Genomic DNA, 26,466 nt, shown 5'->3' on the forward strand with positions numbered 1-26,466 from the left:
TCGTAGTTGTAGATTTTATTCTTTAGACTTCTCATGTCTACTATCTCTTATTGGTTCACTAGGAGGGCCTAATTTCGATGCCTTGAGCTGATTTTGAGTGCATAATTGTGGTGTAACTATGGAAAAGAGAGGGGTCTTCCATTTGCCCCATGGGAAATATGCACTATGCTCAAGGATGAAGGAAACCTTTATTTGATTTATATTACCATCTAAGGAAACTTAGTTGCATGCAAGTTGGTTGGTGGTGTGGTGTCTTGAGGGTTTAGCACCTTAATAAGGCTTGTTTCAAAATCACTTGTTGTATGTTTAACATACAGGTGGTATACAAGGAGCCTTCATTTTATTTTATATTATTGTACCACCACATATATTTCAAGTGGCAAACTCACTCACTTTTAGGAGCATATGGCTAGCTTAGAAAGTTGTTGCATGTTTAGTTCATTGGCACTAGGAGGGTAGTAGAGTAGGTTGGGATTTAGCTCAAAAAAATTGTATGTCTCCTAACACATCACAAAACTAAGATTACCAAGTCGTTACAAAAGTTCCATAAATGGCACAATTCTTGTCAAAGCTTAGTTCCAAAAGTATTATGAAGGTTGAATAAAATACATAGACTATATACAATGTACTCTACATATACATTAGAAAATGAAAATGAAACCTACAACTAAACCCAAACAAATAATTGAAGACCTAAAAAGGGATCCTTCAACAATTTAGTGCAACAAAGGACAAAGAAGCACTAAAAGCTTAGGGGCTATACTAATGCCTACTTTAGAAACCAAAAGTTGAGAGGATGGATTCATTTATAACTGTTCCATCCTTTGTTTCCTTCACGATCCAAGTATCAATAGTCCACTAGAGTCCTTTTGAAAGGGAAGCAATGTCAGGGTTGAGCTCTGTAGACATGAAAGAAAGAAATCAAGTTAAAAACTAATGTTATTACTTTCACATCTTCAATGATAGGACTTAGAACTAGATTACCTATCTTGAACCTACCACAATCCAACTAATTACTAATAAATAAACCCTGAAACCTAAATCTTAGGGACACCTTTATTTGTTATAAGTTTTATAACCAACTTCAAAGCTAAGGGTTTTGCATAATTGCTTAATCCCTCTCCTAAGCCTATTTTGAAACTCATGGCATGTGTTCCATTGAAGAAGATGATGCCTCTTGCATCACACAGGTGGAGTTCTTTCGCTAACACAATTAAAATATCCCCATGCTCTTGACTAATCAATACCCTCATAAACCAATTGTCCTGGATTCTTTATTGTTGAATTGACCTGAAAGCAATCAAATATAATTCTTATTTGAGAAGCACATTTAAAAGGAGGAATGAACCTATCCTAAAAAAGATTAGCATTGCTAGGAAGATAGATACTCCAACAAATGATCAAAGTAAGTGCTTCATATTCTTTTAACTTGTCTTTGTTCTCAACTTCTAAAACAATTTGCAATATGCTACCTATGCCAAACTCCTCTTAGTCTAGTCAAATTACCGATTCCTACCCACACCTTGCGGGTGTATACACATAATATTAACAAGTGGCTTAACATTTGATATACACTTACAAGAATATCATGCCACTTTTAAGGAAGCATCTTTGAGTATGATGATGCTCTCTTGAAACAACCTAGTATAATGACCCATCTTGAAGACATAAGAAGAAAATGAAAAAGCAAAGATCTCATGCATGGCAAGCATAATATGAAAGCTCAACAAGTGGTTTAGCGTATTATTAAACATTGAAAATTATAAAATTTTCATATCATGTCATGCTTTAATTTAATAATTTAATTAAAAGGAAATAAAATGTCTAATATATATAGAAAAGAATGTTAATACTCATTTAATGTTATTTTTCACTTTTTCCTCAAGTACTATATTCTATGGGAAACCTCCTTAGCACTTTCCCTATTTTAAAGATGGTACCCAAAATAAACCCTAGATTCTTCAAACCGCGAGGCCAAATTAACTCATGATGATGGAGATGAGATTCTGAGGTGAACCAAAATCCCATTTCCCCAATAAAATCCATCTTGAGGCCTCCCACCAAGCCTATCAGAACTGCAAACCAGGTAGCCTCTCCTTGTTCTCGGTCCACACACGCTTCCGCTGCGGATTCTTGCTCCACCACGACCAGCCAATCCTCGGCCACGCCATTGGCACATCGACCTTTCGACCTTTGTCATCCTCTTCTCCCATCATGACTACAACCTCCTCAAGCTTAACAATGGGTGCAACCTGAGCTCCGGTGTCCTCTTCCTTTCTGGCATCATCCTCGTTCTCTCTCGACTCGTCATCTACTGCCCGTGTAAGAACAGGATCCTCTTGAGTTCCAGCCATCCCAATACCAGATAGTGCACAAAGGGAGGGCTCAGATGAATTCAGTGGATCCAAAATATGTCAGCAACTCGACCAATATCAGACACGAATGCGAAACCCTGAGGATTTTTGGACAAAGGATTTAATTGTGCAAAAATGCTTCGAAGGCAAAGGGCAAATAGACACCAGAATCCGATCTCCTGGTCTCCATCTCCGCCTGAATACAGCCCCCAATTCTCAATCCTACACTCCCGCCTGCTCTACTCCCTCGGCTCCCACTTCTTCTTGGCTAACTCGGCACCCTTACTAAAACCAGGAGCCTGGACGACGCAAAACTCCAACTGCTCATGCCCCTTTCGGCCGATATCTGCTACGTCTTTTTCACATCCGTCTTTCCTCTCCTCTGCCGTTTGTTTGAGTCGAGTTGCTGCTTCTCATATTCGAACCCAAAACCACTTAAAATGAATAGTTTTAGCTCTGCGCACAAGCTTAAGATATATCTAGTCATTTAAACTCTCTCCGAAACCCCTTTTTCGTTCTTTTCTTTTTTCCTGTGTCACCAACCAGCATGGTGTTCTTTTCTCAGTGGGCGCGTTCAATTCTTCACAGAACTCTACCGAAAACCATGCATACTGACATGCTTATTCTGTGGCAGTCATACTTTCATTTCCCGCTGAAAAGAAAGCCGGAAAACAATTCAAACAAAAACATACAAAGACACAAATTCACAAAGAGGCATTTTCATTATTTACAAATTCATATTACAGGGTTTTTTCTCCTTGTTTCTTGATTCACTAATGAATTCTTAATATCTTGTTACACATGCATTCAGTTTTAACTAAATTTTTAACTGAAATTAGTTTACTAATTGAATTTGGTTCATGGTTGGCCTGGTTGTCCATGTGGTTGTCCACCTGTCTTCTTTCTCTAATTTTTTTCCATTAAGGCGTTCGGATGCTCCTGCGTCACATGAATAGATCATATATAGCTCATCAACAATTAACTCACCGAAAACATAAATATCACAAAGTGGAATTTCAACCAAGTGTCAAGGATAACAAATTTTCCACACAAATACCCAATTAACTCATTAGTGTTAATACAAAACATCAATAATACATACCTTTTGAAAGGTCAACTAAGCCTCTCCTTAGTAATCTAATTAGAAGCCAAATTTATTTTTAATATTATGCCCATCCCTATCAAAGATGAGTATAGAGAAATTTCCAATAACATTTTGCTTTTCTAACTATGAAAAAAAAATAAAAAATCTTTTAATGACAATGTATTTTTCTTATTCTAAGTATATGACATGCCTAACAATAAGTATGATCTACTTGTTTTAAGTCATATTTCAATTTTTAATTATAATGTCCATTATCATTACTAACATGATACAATAAACATTGATAAGGATTTGGTCTTAGTGTGTTTTATTATTGTCATTGCGAAATTGTAATGACCTGTTATGTTATGTAAACATTTTGACTTAGTCAAATAAAAATAAAAAAGATAAAGTTCAAATAATTTAAAATAAAATAAAATTATAACAAACTAATACTTATAAATATTGTTATGGTAGTTCAGGCAAAATTGAGCTCATAAAGTCAATCTACTGTGGGCAGTTTTTGGACTTCTGGTTTTGACATAGCTTGTTTATATATATATCCATCTCAATTGTAGATCTATCATAAAGTCAACCTACCGTGGGCAGTTTTTGGACTTCCGGTTTTGACAGCCAATGATATACTCTACTGGGTGATATAGCTTGTTTGACAACCAATGCTTATAAATATACTCGGGATCACATCTTTGGATGTGCAAACATTTCTTCAAATTTTATACTCAAAAAAAAATTTACACCATAATAAATTTGATCATTCTGAAGGCTTAATAAGTTCAGAATTGAAATATATCTAAACTAATTAGTATAAATATACAGCCACTAAACTTAAACTTAATACTCAAAAAGTCAACTTCCAATACTGTTAAATATTATTTAAATGCCATTGAAATTAAAAAGTTCAAAGAAACCTCTTGTGTAATAGTAATTTTATTATTGTAGATATTGGCCTTTTTCATTAAAAAAAAAATACTAATCCTTAATTTTCATATACTATATATTACTTCATGTTTAAAATATCAGTGCTAGCTCCACAAACGAAATATATATCTACCCCAGTATCAGTTTCTACGTGCTATTAGACACAAGGAACTATAGAAGGCTGCATAATAGAACACGAAGAGAATTGCTTTTTGATCCTTATAAGATGGAGATTTGGTGTAATGCATTATGTGTTGTACATAGCAATTTCAATATTACTAAGATGAAGATTGCTGACTGACCAATCCTTTGTAAGAATTGTACAGTACTAAATACAGATTTAACAAATGCTTATCTCTGCATTTTGTAGCTTAACGAAACTTTAATGCTGTATGCCGTGAGATGGAGATTTCTATCGAGGGAGAACGTTGTAAACATGGGTATCTTCCGAATTACTACTATTGATAACTGCAACTTCGTCTAGAACCATAAAGCATGGGCATTATAGTGAACAACGCCAATTTTAGATAATGACATGGAGTAAACTAGACGAGCAGAATGAGCCAAAAAGCTTATGGAAAGACGACCTCAAAGTGCCAAAAACACTATAATTGACCGTACATATGGAACCTAACAATAAAACGTAGCATATGAAATCAAAGTGGTTTTTTTGCTGTAACTATAGCAATTTGCATGATTAATGCTTAGACTCTAGCTCATGACTTTAACCTGTTGCAGTATAAAAGGGACCACAAGCCAATAAGATTTTTCAGTGATTATGAAAGAGGACGTTGGGAGAAATAAAAAAGGCCTATTATTTGCATTTAAAAAATAATAATAACAATGTTTTTAATTTACATTTGACCAAAAGAATTGCCCTTCCAAATAGCGACAGCCTAAAAATAAACAAAATAAAAAAGAAGAACAAGGCACTATACTTTCATGACATAGCAGTGTAATAAAGAGTTCATGTATACTCTATAACACATTTTGAAATTAAATGGACTGGTGCAATTTGGAAGGGTTAACAGGATTCCTACACATCTGGGGCCAAAACATGATCGCTAATTAAATGTAGATAGTCTTCTATAATAATAAACTTGCCTTTGTAAGACACCACACAATATGCTCGTAGAGAAGCTTCTACTAATGGTAGGGGTATCCTCATGTGCTTCATTACTTGCAGAATGCAAGGTTGATGGAGGAAAACTTTTTGCAGAGACCTTACTGTCAATAATATACGAGCCACAGCTTTGGGAAGCATTATGTTTCTTTAACAAGGACTCCAATACAGATACCACCTCCTGAAGAAAACATCATATAGAACATTATCTATAACTTGGTTTTCCACCAGTAGCATTTAAGCTTTAGAATCCAAATATTCTGCCATTACTTACTTTCATGGATGGACGGCCAGACATATCAAATGCAGCACAATTTAGAGCCAATTCTGTCACAGTTCTAGCATCCTCACGGTTAAAATCATCTTTAAGATTTGGGTCTACAATTGACTTCATATCACCTTCCTGAAACTTGACCTTAACCTGTCATGCAAGAAGATCATACAATTGGCATCGGAAAACAAAGGAATTGCACTAAATTTCAACATAAAAGAGAGACAGATTCCCTTCATTACATAGGGAAAATTACAGGAAAAATGGCCATGGAGAGGAGACAAATTTAATTTTCCTGTGTGCTCCAATGATATTCTTTCTGTAAGAAACAAGCTACCAACAAACCTACAAAACTCTCACAGAAAGAAAAATTGGGATACAAAACAAGATTGGAACAGAAAAATAGGGATACGAAACAAGATTGGCATAGAGATGTTGGTTTCTCTAGTACAGGAATGAACGTAGATTTACATGCTAGTAGCCCCGAGGAAGTTGAACATCATATTATATGCGTGGGAAGTTTTATGTGCTAAAAATTATGTTGGCATTATGATTCAGGTGTTGTACTTGATGGCAAACTCTTTCAGATGGTAAATCAAGAAGGACGCAGGAAATTTTGTTCAGCAAGTGCGTCCCCGCAGGTATTCCATACAGAACCCGCGTCCAGGGACGCTGGCCAGCCGTTCAGAAGGTGCGTCCGCCCAGTGCACACATTTCAAGGTAGAGAAAAGCTCGTGGGGGCTTCTTGTGTGGTATCTAGCCGACGGTTGCGTGTTTCTATGGTGTCGGCTCGTGGTATTATTCCACGCTTTGGGGAGAAGCTTGCCTATATAAAGCAAAGGAGTTCATTTGGATTATGCATCATCTTGGTTGATCATCTCTTGGTGTGATCTAGTCCATATCTTTAAGGGTAAATCTTCTAATGGACTACGATCTATATGGCGCATGATCAGATCTGTGGATCTGAGTGTTTGGGTTGGTTCTGAAGTCCTCTTATCTTCTATATCTAAAAGGACGCAGATTCAGTGAAGGGAAAGTGCGCCGGGACGCAGTACAGTAAAGGATCAGGTGCGTCTCTGAAGCGAAGGACGCGGCGCGACTGTGGTATTGGGTGCGTCTCTGAAGCAAAAGACGCGGCGCGATAGTGTTGATGTGTGCGTCGGTCGCAGACAAGCAAAAGTAACAGTGCGTCTGCACGCAGAACAGCATAAGGTATACTGCGTCCAGTCGCAGGCCACAGAAAGAAAATATGCGTCCCTGTCTCAAGATGATCTGTTAACTGTATATTTCTGTTCATAAGGTGTTCTGGGTTGTTTCTGTAATTACTGATCTGATATCTGTAGTAGACTGTATCTGTTGTATACTTGTTGATCATTTTGAAAAAGAAGTAGGGGGTTGTAACTCCCTTCCAGGAGAAGTCTGGAAAACTAGAAAGAGTTGTAGCTCTTTGCAGGTTGCAGCCTGCGTGCTGGTAAAGGACTGCACCAGTACAAAATCATTGTAAAAAGAATTTCTTGAAAGAAGATAGAGACATTATTGCAGCAGGTGGTTTTTCTCCCGCATTGGGTTTCCACCTTACATCTTGTGTTCTTTGGTGTGACTGTCTATTTTCTTTATTCATGCTCATTGTTTTATGGTACTGATATGCAAGAATATTTCAAAAGATCAAATAAGGAAGATTTGGTAAATTGCTAGATAATACTGATTCCCCCCCCCCTCAGTATTATTTCCAACAATTGGTATCAGAGCAGGTCCTTCAGAACAGCTTGATCGCTTGAAGGTAGATCGTTCATCATGAGCAACTACGAGAGAGAAGCATCAATCAGGCCACCCGTCTTCGATGGAACAAACTTCAATTATTGGAAGGTAAGAGTTACTGCATATCTTCAATCTCTTGGTACAGAAGTTTGGAACATTGTAGAATCAGGCTATGCCTTTCCTTCAGTTACTCCTACAGATCCAGCTGAGAAAAAGCAGTATGAAACAAATGCAAAAGCAGTCAGTACTCTATTAGGAAGTATATCTCAAACAGAGTTCATGAAGGTCATGCACTTCAAATCAGCAAAAGAGATATGGGACAAAATGATCACTAGCTATGAAGGAGATGAACAGGTAAAAGAAGCTAAACTTCAAACTCTCAGGATTCAATATGAGACTCTCAAGATGTATAATGATGAAAGTGTGGCTAATTATTTTCTTCGAGTAGATGAGATTGTTAATTGTATGAAAAATTTGGGTGAAGAAATAAAAGAGACTATAGTAGTTCAAAAGATTCTAAGATCTTTATCTCCCAAGTTTGAATCTAAAGTATCTGCAGTAGAAGAAAAGGAAAATCTCCGTGTTCTCACTATGTCTCAGCTGCATGGAATTCTAACTGCTTATGAAATGAGAAAGGGAGGTCCATCAGACAGAAGGGAAGCTGCTTTTAAAGCATCAGGCAAAGAAGATCACTATGAAGCATGTCATGTTCCAGAAGAAGAGGAAGAAGAATCAAACTTTGTCAGAAATCTTCAAAGGGGTTCTGGAAGGTTCAGAGGTAAGCTACCTTTCAAATGTTTTGCTTGTGGAAGAGTAGGTCATTATGCTGCAAAATGCTCTTATAAGGATAAAGGAAAGGAACCAGTTAGATGGAACAAGAAACAGGGTACAAATAAGAAAAGCTACTACACCCATGAAGATAGCGATGGCTTATCAAACAGTGATGAAGATGAACAAGGTAACAAATATAGATTGTTAATGGCATTTGAAGATGATAATTATGAGGATGCTATAGATGTGGATAACCTTTATGATGAAATTACTAGACTCAAGAGATGTATAGAAGAAAAGAACATGATTATTGATACTCTACAATTTCAGATTGATGAAAAGGAAAAACATCTTGAAAAATTAGAAGGTGAAATTGTTGGTCTTAGAAAAGAAATTGAGAAAACAAAAACTATTAATCTCAAGTTTGTCAAAGGATCTGAAACGTTGAATGAGATTATCAGTGTGCAGCGATCTCCTCTAAATAAGACAGGTCTGGGCTACAATGGAGAAACTTCTCAAGCTTCCACTTCAAAAAGTTATCTTGATGCAGCAAGAAGAAATGAGCAAGAACACAAGGAAGATCATCAGGTAAAGCAGGGACAAACTTCAAACTATCAGGGGCAATCCAGCTTAAGGGTGAACAAAAGCCACAACCAGCCACAGGTAAAACCTTCTCAATTTGGTTCAAGAATAGATGAAAATAGAAATTACAATCAGTCGGCTGGTAGATTCAATAATCGCAGAAACTTCTTCAATGGACAATGCTTTTCTTGCCATAACTTTGGTCACAAAGCAGCCCAATGTGTTGCGTATAAAACAATCATGACTAGGGAAGCTCAAAAACAAAGAAGCATGACAGGGAATACAAAAAGGACCTATAACAATTTTTCAGCTCTTGAAAATGAAGTTGAATGCTCTATTTGCAATAATTTTGGACATGAAGATGTTGAATGTAGAAGCAGGTTTCCGGAAAGAAAGGTACAAGAACAAAAAAGGGAACAAACCTCAGGCACCAAAACATGGAAAATAAAGGAACCTCAAACAGAAAGATGTGGGATAGCATTCTATGCAGAAGGACAAGAAAATCTATGGTACATTGACAGTGGATGTTCAAAGCACATGACAGGTGATAAAGAAAAACTTGAATCTTATTCTAATTTAGAAAAGGGAAAGAAAGTCTCTTTTGGAAATGATACTCCTGCAACTATAAAAGGAAAAGGTATTGCTCCTTTAAAAGAAGATGTTAAGGCTGGAAATGTTTTGTTTGTTGATGGACTAAAGCATAATCTTCTAAGTGTAAGCCAGATGTGTGATCAAAGAACCGAGGTTATATTCAGATCAAATGGATGTCTTGTTCGTGATCTTGATACAGGTAAAACAGTTCTCAAAGGAAAAAGAACTTCAAATAATCTATACATTTTTGATGAAGAACAACAACAATGCTATTTAAGCAAGGATGAAGAGCACTGGTTATGGCATCGAAGATTGGGACATCTAAGCTTCTCACAAATAAGGAAAGCTTGCAAATATCAGGCAGTTCGCGATCTTCCAGATATCAAAATTCCTGACAACACCATGTGCAGATCATGTCAGTTTGGAAAACAGACTAGAACTAACTTTCCAGAGAAAGAAGGATCAGCCAGTATGCCTCTTGAGCTAGTACATACAGATGTATGTGGACCATTCAGAAAAAGAACACCTAGAGGAGAGGAATACTTGATATTATTTATTGACGATTTCTCCAGGTTTGTTTGGTTAGGACTTATGAAGCACAAAGATGAAGCTTTCGAAAAATTCAAATCCTTCAAAGCCTTGGCTGAAAATGAATCAGGTCACAAGATTAAGTGCCTCAGATCCGACAGAGGTGGAGAATTTACTTCAAATGAATTTTTCGATTTCTGTGATGAACATGGAATAAGGAGAGAATTTTCTACAGCTAGAACTCCTCAGCAAAATGGAGTAGTGGAGAGAATGAACAGAACAGTCCAGCAAATGGCTCGTGCTATGCTTGATGAATCAGGAACTCCTGCAACCTTCTGGGGTGAAGCTGCACATGCGGCAGTTATTATTCTCAACAAGACAAATGTCCGAGTGAACAGCACTCAAACTCCTCATGAGCTCTGGAGTGGTAAAACTCCTTCAGTAAAGCACTTCAAAATCTTTGGGAGCAAATGCTATATCAAAAATACTGAGGAGCAGCTTGGCAAACTTGATCCTAGAGCAGATGAAGGAATTCTTCTTGGCTACTCTCCACATAGCAAAGCATACAAATGCTACAATAAAAGACTTGGCAGAATTGTTGAAAGCATTGATGTAGTGGTTGATGAGAAAGGATACATTCCTAGGCAAATACATCGTGAAGACATTGAAGAAGATGAAAGCTACCCTCAAAGACAGAATGATGAAGAAGAAGAACCGCAAGAACAATTTCAAGACGGACCTCACGAAGAAGCAAAAGAAAGAACAAGAATAGAAGAAAAGACTCCATCCAGATATGTTCAAAAGAACCATCCAGAATCTCAGATCATGGGACAAAAGGAAGCAGGTATACAAACTAGAAGAACAGTTGCAGAAGCTTCAAGTTATTTGGCATTACTCTCCTCTACTGAACCACAAAATGTGAAAGAAGCATGCAAAGATGAATGTTGGGTGAAAGCAATGGATGAAGAACTTGAGCAAATCGAAAAGAACAATACTTGGGAGCTGGTTCCTAGACCAAAGGATAAGAATGTTATCGGAACAAAATGGGTTTTCAAAAATAAATTGAATGAAAATGGAGAAGTAATTAGAAACAAAGCCAGACTTGTTTGTAAAGGGTATGCACAGCAAGAAGGAATAGACTTTGAAGAAACTTTTGCTCCTGTTGCAAGACTTGAGGCCATCCGAATGTTTCTTGCTCTCTCAAGTTGTCAGAACTTCAAAGTATTTCAAATGGATGTGAAATCAGCTTTTCTGAATGGAGACTTGGATGAAGAAGTGTACATTGAACAGCCAGATGGTTTCATTCTTGGAAACGATCCAAATCTTGTATGCCGATTAAAAAAGGCTCTCTATGGTCTCAAACAAGCTCCAAGGGCTTGGTACTACCGGTTGGACAAATATCTTCATCAACAAGGTTTTTCAAAAGGTTCAGCAGATAGCAATCTTTATATAAAAGTTGAAAATGACAAATTACTAATACTTGTTGTGTATGTAGATGACATTATTTTTGGCAGTAATGAAGAAGCTATGAGTCAAAGCTTTGCCTCAGTCATGCAGAAAGAATTTGAGATGTCCTTGCTAGGAGAACTGACATACTTTCTTGGTTTGCAAATCCAACAAAAGAAAGGAGGAATCCTTTTATCTCAAACCAAGTATCTCAAGCAGATTTTGAAGAAATATGGCATGGAAGATGCAAAACCAGTATGTACACCCATGGTTACAGGATGTAGTCTCAGTGCAAATGACGAATCTGCAGCAGTTCATCAACCAACCTACAGATCTATGATTGGAAGTCTACTATATTTGACAGGTACCCGACCAGACATCATGCATGCAGTTGGAATAGTTGGAAGGTTTCAGGCAAATCCAAAGGAGACTCATCTTCAAGCAGTAAAGAGAATCTTCAAATATCTTCAAGGGACTCAAAATTATGGCCTATGGTATCCTAGAGATACAGATCTCACTCTTCATGCTTATACAGATGCAGATTGGGCCGGAAGCGTGGATGACAGGAAAAGCACAAGTGGTGGTGCATTCTTTATGGGTTCTAGACTGGTATCTTGGTTCAGCAAGAAACAGAGTTCAATTGCCTTGTCTACAGCTGAAGCGGAATATGTTGCGGCTGCATCTTGTTGCACCCAACTTCTTTGGATGATGCAGACTTTGCAGGATTATCAAATCACTTGTACACCTCCTATTCCTATCTTATGTGACAACACAAGTGCAATCAGCATCTCAAAGAATCCGGTTATGCATTCAAAAACCAAGCACATACCAATCAAGTACCATTTTCTCCGGGAACAAGTATTTGAACAGAAGGTCAAATTGGAGTATGTTCCTTCTAAGGAACAAGTTGCTGATATTTTCACCAAACCGTTGCCCAGGGACACTTTTGAATACCTCAGGCAAAAGCTGGGGGTTGTTGATGCATCATCTCACTGTTGACCATCTTCCTATTGATGGTATAGGCTCAGGGGGAGCACATAATGCATTGTTGGCATTATGGAGAAGGAGATCTTGGAAATAGCTGCAATATGTCTCTGTCTCCTTCATGATGGATTTCTGGTTACAAATCTGGAGAAGCATGAGCATAGGGGGAGCATACCCTTTGCTCTTGATGTCAAAGGGGGAGAATGATGAAGCTGAAGATTATGTGGTTGCCATCAAGTCCAAAGGGGGAGTTTGTTGGCATTATGATTCAGGTGTTGTACTTGATGGCAAACTCTTTCAGATGGTAAATCAAGAAGGACGCAGGAAATTTTGTTCAGCAAGTGCGTCCCCGCAGGTATTCCATACAGAACCCGCGTCCAGGGACGCTGGCCAGCCGTTCAGAAGGTGCGTCCGCCCAGTGCACACATTTCAAGGTAGAGAAAAGCTCGTGGGGGCTTCTTGTGTGGTATCTAGCCGACGGTTGCGTGTTTCTATGGTGTCGGCTCGTGGTATTATTCCACGCTTTGGGGAGAAGCTTGCCTATATAAAGCAAAGGAGTTCATTTGGATTATGCATCATCTTGGTTGATCATCTCTTGGTGTGATCTAGTCCATATCTTTAAGGGTAAATCTTCTAATGGACTACGATCTATATGGCGCATGATCAGATCTGTGGATCTGAGTGTTTGGGTTGGTTCTGAAGTCCTCTTATCTTCTATATCTAAAAGGACGCAGATTCAGTGAAGGGAAAGTGCGCCGGGACGCAGTACAGTAAAGGATCAGGTGCGTCTCTGAAGCGAAGGACGCGGCGCGACTGTGGTATTGGGTGCGTCTCTGAAGCAAAAGACGCGGCGCGATAGTGTTGATGTGTGCGTCGGTCGCAGACAAGCAAAAGTAACAGTGCGTCTGCACGCAGAACAGCATAAGGTATACTGCGTCCAGTCGCAGGCCACAGAAAGAAAATATGCGTCCCTGTCTCAAGATGATCTGTTAACTGTATATTTCTGTTCATAAGGTGTTCTGGGTTGTTTCTGTAATTACTGATCTGATATCTGTAGTAGACTGTATCTGTTGTATACTTGTTGATCATTTTGAAAAAGAAGTAGGGGGTTGTAACTCCCTTCCAGGAGAAGTCTGGAAAACTAGAAAGAGTTGTAGCTCTTTGCAGGTTGCAGCCTGCGTGCTGGTAAAGGACTGCACCAGTACAAAATCATTGTAAAAAGAATTTCTTGAAAGAAGATAGAGACATTATTGCAGCAGGTGGTTTTTCTCCCGCATTGGGTTTCCACCTTACATCTTGTGTTCTTTGGTGTGACTGTCTATTTTCTTTATTCATGCTCATTGTTTTATGGTACTGATATGCAAGAATATTTCAAAAGATCAAATAAGGAAGATTTGGTAAATTGCTAGATAATACTGATTCCCCCCCCCCTCAGTATTATTTCCAACAAATTATGTTGTATCAGTCAGAGTAAATTGTGGTTAATCTATTCAATTGGGTTTATTTTGGGTTGTTGAGAGAAATGATTGTTATCTTTTCTATCTAAATTCAATTCATGTTAAGTTAAGTTGATATTAAGTATATTGTTGTAAGGATTTTAAGCCTTATTATTGAATTACATTGAGCCTTCAGAATATCTTACTCTTTCCTGTGAAGCGCTTAGTTACACGAAAAAAATGTGGTTATTTCTAAGTTCAACAATAAGATTATTGTCTTACACAAATGTAATTGTGTCGTTTGTTACAATTAAATCAAAAGGTGTGGCATTGTCGGTGGTTAAAGTCTAATCATTTATATACACTAGTCCAATCTAGGTGAATATTAGTTTTGATGGGCACCTTCTAATCAAATTAAGATTATTGTCTTACACAAATGTAATTGTGTCGTTTGTTACAATTAAATCAAAAGGTGTGGCATTGTCGGTGGTTAAAGCTTGGGGGTTTCTAGAACAGGTACTTATGATAGCTTGGTATGGTCCATCCATAAGCCTGTCAGCGTCAAGAACATATATGATGACATGATTTCTGTTGGTTCTGGGAATCCTCATCCTTTTTTTTCTATGTGTTTTTGGAAAGCTGCATGTCCGATGAAGATGGTTATGAAGATGGTTATTTTGGAACAAAAACCTTACATGGGAACATTGCACAGGAGAGGTTGGCAGGGTCCAAGCAGATTCCCTATGTGCCTGAAAGCTTCGGAAACAAACCTACACATGTTCTTTCAGTGCCCATCGTCCCACACAATCTGGTATGATTTGTCTACATATTTTGTTTTCCCTCACATCTATTTCTCTTCTGTTCAGGAAGGCTTTCTTTGGTGGCGTCGACAATCCCCCCCTCGGAGATCGTTGTTCATTATCACCTGCTGGCATCTATGGATCTGGAGGAATGCGCTCACTTTCCAAGACTCAAAAGAGCCTCTCCAGGCTATTTTCCAGTGTATCCTGGCCTGTGAAGAGTCCTATCATTAACAACTTACTGCAAAAATATGTTACTCATTTGATGCCGTGGTTTTAGATCTGCAAGCGGACTCTGCCTCCTGAATGTCACATGCTCTTCTTGATATGGTTCTTCTTACAGTAGGCAGGGCGTAACTGCTCTTTTCCTATTTGTATTTGATGGATTTTCTTTTTTTGGTATAGCCTGTAGTTTTTGGTCACAACTCTATTAATCCGGGAGAAGTTTAGCTCTTCTGACGCTCTTCTGAACCGGGTTTTTCTACAAATGATGATAGGCATTAGTTTTTGCTAGTATGGGAATTGTGTCGCATCAATATGAATGAGGTCTGGGCATCCAAGCCATATCACTCTTTCTGAGTTTATGTATGCAAGATCTTTATATACCCTTAATATATGGCTATGCTGTTTTTTTTCTTCTGGAAAAAAAAAAAAAGTCTAATCATTTATATACACTAGTCCAATCTAGGTGAATATTAGTTTTGATGGGCACCTTCTGATCAAATTACATCTCTTTAGAAATGGGCCATTGGGTTACTAAGTGACATCAACTGAGTTCCAAGCATCACAAGAGTGAGTTCCAATTGCGGTCTGACCGCATGAATGGCATGAGTTCAGAAAGGGATGAGGCTGGCCGCAGGTCCCAAGGAACTTTGGCAGAGTAGATATTCCTTGAAGTTACAATCTAAGCCAAACTATGCGATGAAGTGCAACCGTTAACAAGGGGCCAGTTCTCTCATGGCACATTTTCAATAAAATTTTACCCAAAATAATATTATCAGCTAAAAAATGTACTGGGGTCTTAGAAAGCTCTTCTACCTCACTCCGTCATGTCCCCCGTCAGGTCCCCAACTCCCTAAGATATGTTATTTTCCTAACATGTTTCTTTTCCTTCATTTATATATTTCCTCGCATGAGCGTGAGTGAAAAGTGTATTTCTATGACACCTCTCACATCTTCTAAATATGAACTCTCTCCTATTAGTAAGATTCGTAATAGGAGATCAATTTTTTCTATTTAGGTTATCCTATTAGTAACATTCGTCATAGACTCATAGGAGATCACTTTCTTCTATTTAGGTCCACTCTCTCCTTCTAACGCTCTTATTAGATATAAGTTTCTCCCTCTTCAGATGCCATTACAAGGGAATACATGTCGCACCTACTACTACCTATTTCGATTTATATAAATGACACTGTACGTAATTGAAGGCATGTTGAATATTGTGAACTTGTAACCGGAGGTCAACCCCGAAGCCCACTTCCCTTTTACACACCACAAAGTGGTGATAAATATTTCTGTTCTATATTTCAGTTGATTTGATGTGAGCATTGCATTGCATCTTATATCCTTTCAAGTAGTATCAGAGCAGTGTACTATGTAAGCTTCTGTGACAAGTGATTCTAAGAGATGACCTTTTTCTTTTTTTCTGAGCTTCTATAGTGTACCAGATTGAGAATCCTGCCAAAATCAAGATGTTCAAAATATATTGGAAACTTTAATAGAAGAAATACACTTTTCACTCACAATTATAGTGCACCAGATTGAGAAATAGACTTGTCATCCATATTTATATTTCCTCCAATAGATGTGAGTGAAAATTGTATTTCTATTGCACTTCTCACATTTTCTAAATATGAACTCTCTCGCCTATTAATAAAATTACTCATAAGAGATCCCTTTCTAAATTCTTCTGTTTACGTTCACTCTCTTCTTCTATTTAACCCTTTTATTAGATGTAACTTTTTCCCTCTTCAGATGTCATTACAAGGGAATACACGTCGCACCTACTAGTACCTATATTTATATAAATGACATTATATGTAATTGAAGGCATGTTGAATGTGAACTTGTAACTGGAGATCACCCCCGAGCCCACTCCCCTCAACACACCACAAAGTAGTGATAAATATTTATGTTCTATATTTCAGTTGATCTCATATGAGCATTGCAATGCATCTTATATATCCTTTCCTCCAATAACTGTGAGTGAAAAGTGCATTTCTATTACAGCTCTGACATCTTCTAAATATGAACTCTCTCTCCTATTAGTAACATTCCTCATAGGAGATAATTTTCTTCTATTTACGTTCACTCTCTTCTTCTATTTAACCCTCTTATTAGATACAAGTTTTTCCCTCTTCAGATGTCACTACAAGGGAATACATGTCGCACCTAATACTACCAACCTCTATTTATATAAATGACACTATGTAATTGAAGGCGTGTTGAATATTGTGAACTTGTAACTGGAGGTCATCCCCCACGCCCACTCCCCTCAACACACCACAAAGTGGTGATAAATATTTCTGTTCTATATTTCAGTTAATTTTATGTGAGCATTGCATTGCATCTTATATCCTTTCAAGTAGTATCAGAGCAGTGTTCTATGTAAGCTTCTGCGACAAATGATTCTAAATTTCTAAAAGATGACTTTTGTCTTCTTTATCTGAGCTTCTATAGCGCACCAGATTCAGAATCCTGTCAAAGTGAAGATGTTCAAAATGCATTGGAAACTTTAATAGGTAGAAAATTTCAATATTTCGATCACTCTTCGACCAGACTTAATTCTCTGTCCATACAGCCATTGTTTATGACTTTGGAATCCATGCGCAAATCCAAGTGCTCTGATCAACTTCAAATTTGACCAGAAGATAGAACTCAGAATCTAGATCATTTTTTCCTTCTGCAGCAGGTCCGAATTCCACCACCATATATAATGTTTGGGCGACCTTGGGATTTGTGGAAAAAACACGCTATCGGAATGGGCAAATTTTCAGGGAGATATATTTTGTGATTCCAAACATTTTTATCTTCTACTGTCAAATGCAAATCCTTTCCAGTTTTCAGTTCTTTATATTTTATCGCTAAAATAAAGATCTACAAGGTTGTGTTTGTCTTAATGCAACTCATAACCTAGATTCCAAGCTAAAAGTTTTCCGGAAAGTCTCACAGATATGCAACAATATGGCAATAAGCATCACTGACCCAAAGGAACGCATTATGGAAATCGAGCACACCCAATCTAAAGCTGAGCCATAGGTTCAAAAGGAATCCATGGGATCTTGGGCAAGCTTGTGGTACACTCTTTCTGCTGCAAGGGAATTTCATTCCAAAGGAAGTCATCAAGAAAAATGATGGTGGTGGCATTCCTCAATATAAAGAAGATATAAGGGGAGAGGAAACACGCCTATTTTCACTCTTTTAAGTTTAAATAATATCCGAGCGAATGAGAACCTTACAATGAATAATCTTTTGAAGATAGGTTCTTAGAATGCGTTCATCTTTATGTAGAAGACAGGTGGTTCCTAAAGCTTGAGTATTTTGCAAAAGAAGGCAAGAGTGAGGACAGGAATGGTTCAATGTATGCTGGAGATGTTGAAGATCTTTACTTTAATAACAGTTATTCCCATACAAGCTGTACTATCTTGGATAGTCAACAACTTTTATGGGTGATACAATCAATCTATCGAGCAGAAATATTTAAATTTCTGAGCACAATAGCAATGTGCCTACCCACAATCTGTTACCAGCAAATCCGAACATATTAGAAGGCACTGATTTTATTATCAAATTAAGTTATTTTAATCTGAATAAAATTGCAGTTCTTCCCAACCTTTGTATCGAGCTGTTGTTAGAAGAGTAAATCTTCTCTATGGATATGGAACTGTTGCGCAGATTTGTGAATGTATCTCGAAGCACCTTTCCTATATTGCTGGATATAAATTAATTGTGATTTTGTCACCATGAGTTCTGCTAATTTCCCAGAGCTACAACACTTTTGCAACCATTTCGACAATAGTATGAACAAGAATTTACATCTGCTACTATGGACCTGCCACTTGATGGTGCTGTTAACCAGCAGTAGCAAGAAATTTGAAGACGCTGCACCCAGATTGAGATCAAGACCATTCCATGCAGCTATTCACCCCTAACATGCTACAGGTCCTTAATTTGCAATATTTATTTTACATTCATAACTTTGAATGCCAGGAGTATCGTATGTTTCAAAGACATGTTCTTTTTCTCCTAATAATAATTATTATACCTGCAGTCTCCTAATAATATTATTATACCTGCAGCTGCTGCAGCAAGAATAGAATGCATCCGGTTTTGCAGTGACCAAGTAATAATATTATTATACCTGCAGCTGCTGCAGCAGCAAGGATAGAATGCATCCGGTTTTGCAGTGAACAAGTATTAATTTATCTTGGACCAAAATTCTTTGAAGCTATATAATGATTTAACTTTATAAACCAAAATTTATTATTATTTAATTATATTTAAATTTAATTTTCGCTTTCACATTAATTGGCATCACATGGCATCTTATTTTGTAATGATGTATCTGCTGCAGAGATGGCATTGCAATTACGTAGCATCTGGTACAGGGATGTTAACGAATTTCTTGGTTAATGATTGCAGTGTAGCAACCTTTGCCAAAGCCACCGCCATGGCTGCCCTCCCTTGCCTTTTTCACTAGGACGCATTCTGTTATAGCGAACTGGGGTTCCTTTCCATATAGCTTCTAAATCCACCAGCACATGCTTTTGGGAATGTGGTTCCGGACGTTGGTTATTGATATTAAATTGTGTTTATTAGTTGGCGCTCTTTTAACCTTTTTTGGGATATAAGAAAAAGTATGGAATTTAATTTTATTTTGTGGGCTTTGGCCTTTTAATTAATTACTATGGAAGAGTTGGTATTTCAGATAAATATAGAGCATTAGTTCGTGGAATTTATGAGAAGGTCAGAGCTAAAATCAAAATAAGTGAAAGAATGTCTGAATGAATATTTTGAGTCATGTTGGTGTTAAATAGGTATGTCCTCTATTCCCATTTTGTTTAGTCTATATATTGATAAGTTGGAAACTTGGTTAAGCAAAGGATGGAGAAGGGGTTCATCTAGCAAGCTATGTGGTAAAGTTGCTTCTATACACAGATGATCTTATCCTAATCTCAAAAACAACACATGGATTAAGAGAACACTTAAAGGCCTTAGAACGCTTTTGTCAGGAGGTTGGGATGCAAGTGAACATTAACAAGACCAAAATCATGATTTTCTCTTTAAGTAGAAAAGGCAAACCAAACGCTTTTCTTTTCAAAGGTAGTCATATGGAGATAATGAAAGAATACAAATATCTTGGGATTGAATTCCACCAGAAGCTCAGTTGGGAGACTTGTAGAACGAAAAGAATTCAGACTTACTCCCAAATAGGTGCAAAAAAGCTCAACTTTGAGATTGGAAAACCAAGAAAACCTGGTTGTTCTCTACAGTTGTGAAGTATGAGGAAGTAGCATGTCAACTTGCAGCTGAAGGCAATTAGAAAGAATACAAAAACATCTAATTACTAGCAATCTCAAAGTTAAAGCCATAGTCCCGTACAAAATCATTTTGGCTGAAGCAGGTACTTTTCCATTAGAGCCAACAATGATAACCAGATTAATAAGCTATTTAAATAAGACTAGAAACATGGATAACCAGCATTGGCCCAAGATAGCTATGGAAGAGGGATTAGATCGTAGGAAGAAAACTTGGATGAAGCAAAACAAAAAGCGGTTGAGTAGTGGAATATCAAGTTGCATGAATGTCCTAGCACCAAAGAAGGAAATAAAAGAATTTGTGATGGAAAAATGTAGGACTACCATGTGGACCAATCACAATGGACATAAAAAAACATACTACAACAACGAGTTCAATCCTACTTGCGATCATGGTGAGAAAACATATTTAGGAGCAGTGATTAAAGGAAAAGCAAGAGTGTTAGTGGCAGAGTTGATGACAGGGTCACATCACCTTAGATGTGAGATTAGCAGGTGGAATATCCCCAAGGAAGTTTGGGAAGAGAGAACTTGCATTTTTTGCGATAAGGGTGTGGTGGACACAGAATGACACTTTGTCATGGAGTGTGCAGCATATAAAGATATCCACATTCAATATGAAAACAATCTAAAGGTTGACAACATGCACCATCTATTTGACAAAGATAAGATTAATCAAATTGCTAAGCTTCTAGTCAAGACCCATAGTCGAAGATCTCACATGGAAAGGAATATGAAGATGAGTTCTTAGTTAAGGTTGTTATTCTTTGGGTCCCTTGGGCTACTTAACCTCGTGGACGTCATTAAAATCATTCATTCATTCATTTCAACTTGACATTATCATATATTTTAAAGCAATGTGTCCTACACAAATCTATGTTAATTCATAGGAATAAAGTTTAAACCGTCAAGGAGATTTAACTTTATTTGAAAGCGAAAAGATTTAATGTCAAATTTTTTAAAAGTAAAATTTTGATAGGGAACTAACAACCTCGCAGATATATGTAACGACCTGCAAGCCACATATATCAGAAACTTATAGTTTAGTTTAGGATCAAGACGTCTGCAGACCACCGGTACTGGAGTCGAAATCCCAGACTCCAATGAGACACCTATCCCTCTAACATTACTATAAGGGGCCACATCTCCAAAAACTTGAACCTAAGTAGATGAGATAACAATTCACCATCCCTACCACTTTAAATTAAGATCAATTGTAAAATCTAAAAAAATTAATAAATTACATGCGATATAATTATAACTATAACTATGATATAACTATAAGGGCATATCTATATTTATATTCAATCTATAAATTTAGTTCATAATCAATATCATATGAAATTAGAATAAAATAATGTATTACTCTATTTTTACTGATCGCAATTTAGATTAAACTTAATCTAACGTGTTCTTTCTCTTGGAAATATTTTAATTTTTCCAAGCAAATCATACAGGTTATATGTTATTTCTTTTGGAAATATTTTAATTTTTCCATGCAAATCACACAGGTTATATGTTAGGCCAAACTAACTTTTTATCCATTTAAGCTCAATTCCTTGCCACGACAAGATATTTGAGAGATGGCCCATTCAGTAAAGTCAATTTTAAATATTAAAATAAATTGTTTTATAGCATGAATAAATAGTATGTTATACCTGATTTAAAACATTTGAATAATAGTATGTTATATCTGATTTAAAACAAGTTAAAAATAATTAATATTATTTTATATTAATGGAGAAAATGGTTACATTGTTGTAACGTTCTCCCTAGTTTAGGATTAGTTCCTAAAGTTTAGGGGTTTGGGTGCAACTTCCTAATTCCTAGTATTGTATTTAATGATGTAATATTTCATTGATGAACAATAGAGTGTACGAGAGTGATCTCTCTGTTTTGGTGAGTGTAGTCTCCAGGTGCAGGCCACACCTGAGAGCTACATCTCTTTCTTTTCAATTATGTTCACATTTTATCTTGGTATCAGAGCTCAGATTGGGTGAGCCTGATCTTTTGTCACCTTTGTGGCTGAAGTGCCTTTGTAGCTAGCTTACCTGTGTGGTAGAATTGCCTGTGTGGCTTGAAGTGCCTTTGTGGCCGCGTGTACACAAGAGCTCTGTGCTCAATTGAGCAGGTGGACTGCAGAACACCTGGCTCGGACTCGGATATTTTTTTTCTGAGTGGAAAGGATATTGGCGCGCTTTTTGCGTTGACAGAAGCGCCAGGAGGGGAATTGGCGCGGATTTTTTGGGATTAATCACGCCAGAGCGCCAGAACATCCGATTGGCGCGGAATTTTACGGATTAATCGCGCCAGCAAAATTACTCTAAGCGATTTTTGATTGGCGCGGATTTTTCGCTCGGGAAAGCGCCGATACAAAGGGGATTTTTCGCTTGGGAAAGCGCCGATACAAAGGGGATCTACGGGAAGCCTCAACTTTGTTTGGCGGTAAAGCGTGCAGATCGGCGAAGTTGCAGATCTATCCGGGAGAGGCAGATCGGATCAATTTTTGATCAGATCAATTCTTCGGCTGTATTGGAAACGCCGAATTTGCTCATTGGAGCGGGATTGCCAGACACTGTAGATCGGTGACAGAGGTGGCAGAGGTAGATTTAGAATGAGTAATACGATGGAATCTTACCTTAACGAGTCTAGTAAACTTAATGGATCTAACTTCACGAATTGGAAGTTTAAGATCCAGACCTTGCTCGAGGGTGCGAATGCTTGGTCCATAGTTACAGGCGATGAGCAGAAGCCGAATGGAGGGCCACAGGAGCAAGATTGGGAAAAACGAGAGAACAAGGCCAAAGTCTTGTTGAAGATGTCTGTGAAGGACAACGTTATTGCACACATCAGAGACTGTAAAACGTCCGCGAACATCTGGACGAAAATCAAAAGTCTGTATGAGACCCAGAATACAAGCCAAGTCTTGGCACTTAAAAGCAAGCTATTCTCAATGAGAATGGATGAAAGGGAGACTGCTACTGCATTTGTTGCGCGAATTAAAGATGTGAAAGACGGATTGGGGGCCATCGGAGTGGCGGTGTCTGATGAAGATCTTGTTGCAATCACAATGAACGGGATGCGAGATGATTTTCAAACGTTCATCACTAGAGTGTCGGCCAGGGAGAAAGTGCCCACATTTGATGATCTCACTGGGATCTTGCAGCAAGAGGAGGAGCGGCGGCAAAACTTGAACCCACAGAGTGATGATCTTGCGCTGATGGCGGAACGACGATCATTCAAAGGAAAGCAGTCACAGCAGCAATCAAAGCAGAAAGGAGGAACATCACATAAGAATTCACATTCTCATAAAGGTATGCTTGCAAATCATTCTGAAAAGAAATGTTATTATTGTGGAAAGAAGGGTCATATACAGAGTGAATGTTATAAGAAACAGGTTGATGATGCAAAGAGGAGGCAGGCAAATGCAAAGCACAGAGGATACTTTGTTGAAGAAGAAGACTTCAATCATGAATTTCGACTGTTCACAGTCGACTGTGCCCTTTCAACATCTAATGAGGACGACATTTGGTATGTCGATTCCAGAGCATCCTCTCACATGATAGGTAAAAAGGAATTTTTTGATAGTCTTGAAGAAAGTATAAATGGATCAAAAATATATCTAGGAGATGATAGTGGATACGAGATTAAAGGTCATGGGGTGATTTCAGTTAAGTTACCAAATGGAAAAATTAGTCATCTTACAAATGTTTTATATGTACCTGGAATTAAGAAAAATCTGATATCTGTATCCATGATGGCTGATCAAGATATGCAAGTCGACTCATTGTGTGATAAAGGATTGCAGGAATGAAATAGTTGCAACAGGCATGCGAGTTGGAAGCCTATATGTTATAGACATTTTTGGGCCCTACAACCCCAAGCATGAAATGTTCATAAATCAAGGGCTCCTAAGTCCCTAAAAGTGTTGTTCTAACCCCTAAAGGAACAAGGTCAACAGATTACAACTTCTCCCAGAAGTTCTCCATGAAAAACTGTTCAGAATTGGTCAAAACAGGATCATTTCAGCTGCTCCACTGGCTAAGTGCGTTGCATCTCACCTAAATACACTGTGTGGGTGCATTGCATTTCAAAAATCCCTTCTGTGGGGTGCGATGGGTGAGAAATGACAAATGGCAGTGTCATTCCGCGAGGTGGAGAGGCAATGGAAGCTTCCAGAATCCTCTCCTGTAACACTTGCCTCACTGAATTCGACCAAGGATGAGTAAGAGACCATCAATCTCCAAGTGGAAGCAAGAACTATCAGAGGGAGGACACTAATCAAATCACAAGCTGACTCATCCCCCTTACAGATATCTATATATGGATCCCTCATCCCAGAGATCTAGAGGCTGGAATTTTGCATATTGTAAGGAATTGTTGTTGGTTTCTTGAGACAAACATCAGATTGTTGGGTGATCTAAGCTTTGTTTGAGGTGAAGAGGGGCTTCTTTGCTGGGAGGTTGATGCTGGGTCAGAACAACTGGTTGTAACTCCTCTTGGCTCTTTTCTTGTTTATCAATAAAAGCTATTCAAGTTTTCCTCCATGCTTTTGTGTCATTGATGCTTGCTACATTTGTATGGTCAATTTACATCTGATTCTAGATTGTTTATGATTATAGATGCATGTCTTTGTATAGTGCTATGCTTCTGTGATCTTACAAGTACTTTGTGAAGCTGGGCGTGCAAGGGAGCAAGTAGCTGAAGACTATCAAAGAAGAGAGGAATCGAATCAGGAGATTAGCGCAAGACAGAGGTTGGTCTTTCTGTTCCTCTCTATCTATAATTCATAAAGGAAAAATGAAAGTAGCTTTTCTCTGTTTGTTTCTAAGGCAGCTGTCACACCTTAGTGGGATAGAGCAGTTCTATATAGACACTTTTCCCTGTAACAAAATGGCGACTCCGCTGGGGAACTAATTAGTTTGTTTGTTTATCATTCTTTGTTGTTTGTTTCATAAACTTACAAGTAGCATTCGAACTGCATTTGCCATAACAAATGCAAAATAGATAATTGCTACTTCAATCCATCGACTGGATTTGTTTATGATTTAAACAACTGATTCACAAACTATCTGATTGCCCTTGTGATAGCTCTTAGATCCTCCTTAGATCTACCCCTGATTGTTGCATTACTGATTGCTTTCTTGCTCGGCCAAAACCCAAGAACTGAACTGCAAACTGTGACCCGAAACCCGAACAGAGTCTCGTTTCTGGCCCAGCGCAGGTACTGTTCAGAGATTCTGAATTTCAGCGCACTTCCCAAGTGGACAACCTGCGCTGCATTTCAGATTCTCTGTGTTACAGGTGCGCTGATCAGACTAGCTCTGTGCAGTTGTGGCTTCTGTGGTTCATTCTTTCCAGTTCTATTCCTGAATTTTGCTGCTTGTGATCAGTATATGTCTGTTTGAAACCCCTTTTCCTTGTTGTTATTCCGCCTCCTTTGTACAAAAGAACTGTAGATGTTTTTGTGTGTTTGTTGAGTCATTTACAGTTCTCCTTTGCAAAAGTAGCATAATCGTACTGTCGTCCTTTGATTTGAAACTGTCGCAAGTGTCGATTTCAATCGTAGGAAAGAGTTTGATTGCTGTTGATGGTCGATTATCCTGTTACTATTGCTTTTGGTCTGAATTTGTAACTTTCTAGTGTCGAAAACAAGTATTCAGTTCAAAATCGTAAAGTGTTGTGATCGTCTCCATTTTTTGATTTCGAAAAGAAACTTGTTGATATTTGTCGCTTGAAAAGAAATTCAAATTTGTGCATCAACTTTCTTTTTAGCATTCATATACTAAGAAAGTCGAAAAACAAATACATGCACGTGCATTTGCATATAGACAGTCTGATTGGCTTGATTTAGGAAAGTGCATTTAGAGTGTGCTCTTTGCTCTTTGTGAAAAGATTCTGTCTTTCTTTTCCCTAGTAGCTAGGATTTTCATTGCATAAAAGAGATAAAAAGTTTGTTTATCATCTTAGATTGCATTTTAGGAATTACATCTACATCTCGTGGTGAACCTGAAAGGCAAACTTCATAAACAAGATCAACTTAAAATAAATTCAATGAATCTAACAACGCTTTGGAACTTAACGCACAACATTTAGAAGTCTAGGCTAGAGACGTATTCCGGCGTCGTAAAGCCTGGTAACTGTTGTTCTCACTGCTGGTTGGGTGATTCCTCCACTTTGAGACGATAAGTGCCAGTACGGACTTGTGCTCCCACGTACCGTCGAGTATATTTTGGGAGACCCCAATAGGCTTAATCCT

The 26,466-nt window shown here is 37.9% G+C and overlaps 1 protein-coding gene across 9 annotated transcripts in view; it reads right to left on the reverse strand.

The window, feature by feature from the left end:
- Positions 1-679: 679 nt before the first annotated feature.
- LOC149251293 (putative LRR receptor-like serine/threonine-protein kinase At1g51820) overlaps positions 680-26,466 on the reverse strand; it is a 338,812-nt gene continuing 313,025 nt past the window's right edge. For 4 of the 9 annotated variants that reach the window (XM_089459341.1, XM_089459337.1, XM_089459340.1 and 1 more), the window contains 2 exons: positions 5,775-5,921; positions 5,169-5,681 (listed from right to left, as the gene is read on the reverse strand). In XM_089459341.1, coding sequence (XP_089315467.1) covers positions 5,442-5,681; positions 5,775-5,921 — 387 coding nt within the window. In that variant the 3' untranslated portion in view covers positions 5,169-5,441. Of the gene's footprint in view, positions 900-2,811; positions 3,294-4,721; positions 5,107-5,168; positions 5,682-5,774; positions 5,922-26,466 lie in introns of those variants that run through there. The other 5 variants (XR_016266859.1, XM_089459339.1, XM_089459343.1 and 2 more) reach the window with 5 other exon arrangements.

This window comes from Pinus tabuliformis, chromosome 7, assembly GCF_031772625.1.
Source record: "Pinus tabuliformis cultivar Carrire ecotype Pingquan chromosome 7, CPIR1, whole genome shotgun sequence".
NCBI lineage: Eukaryota > Viridiplantae > Streptophyta > Pinopsida > Pinales > Pinaceae > Pinus > Pinus tabuliformis.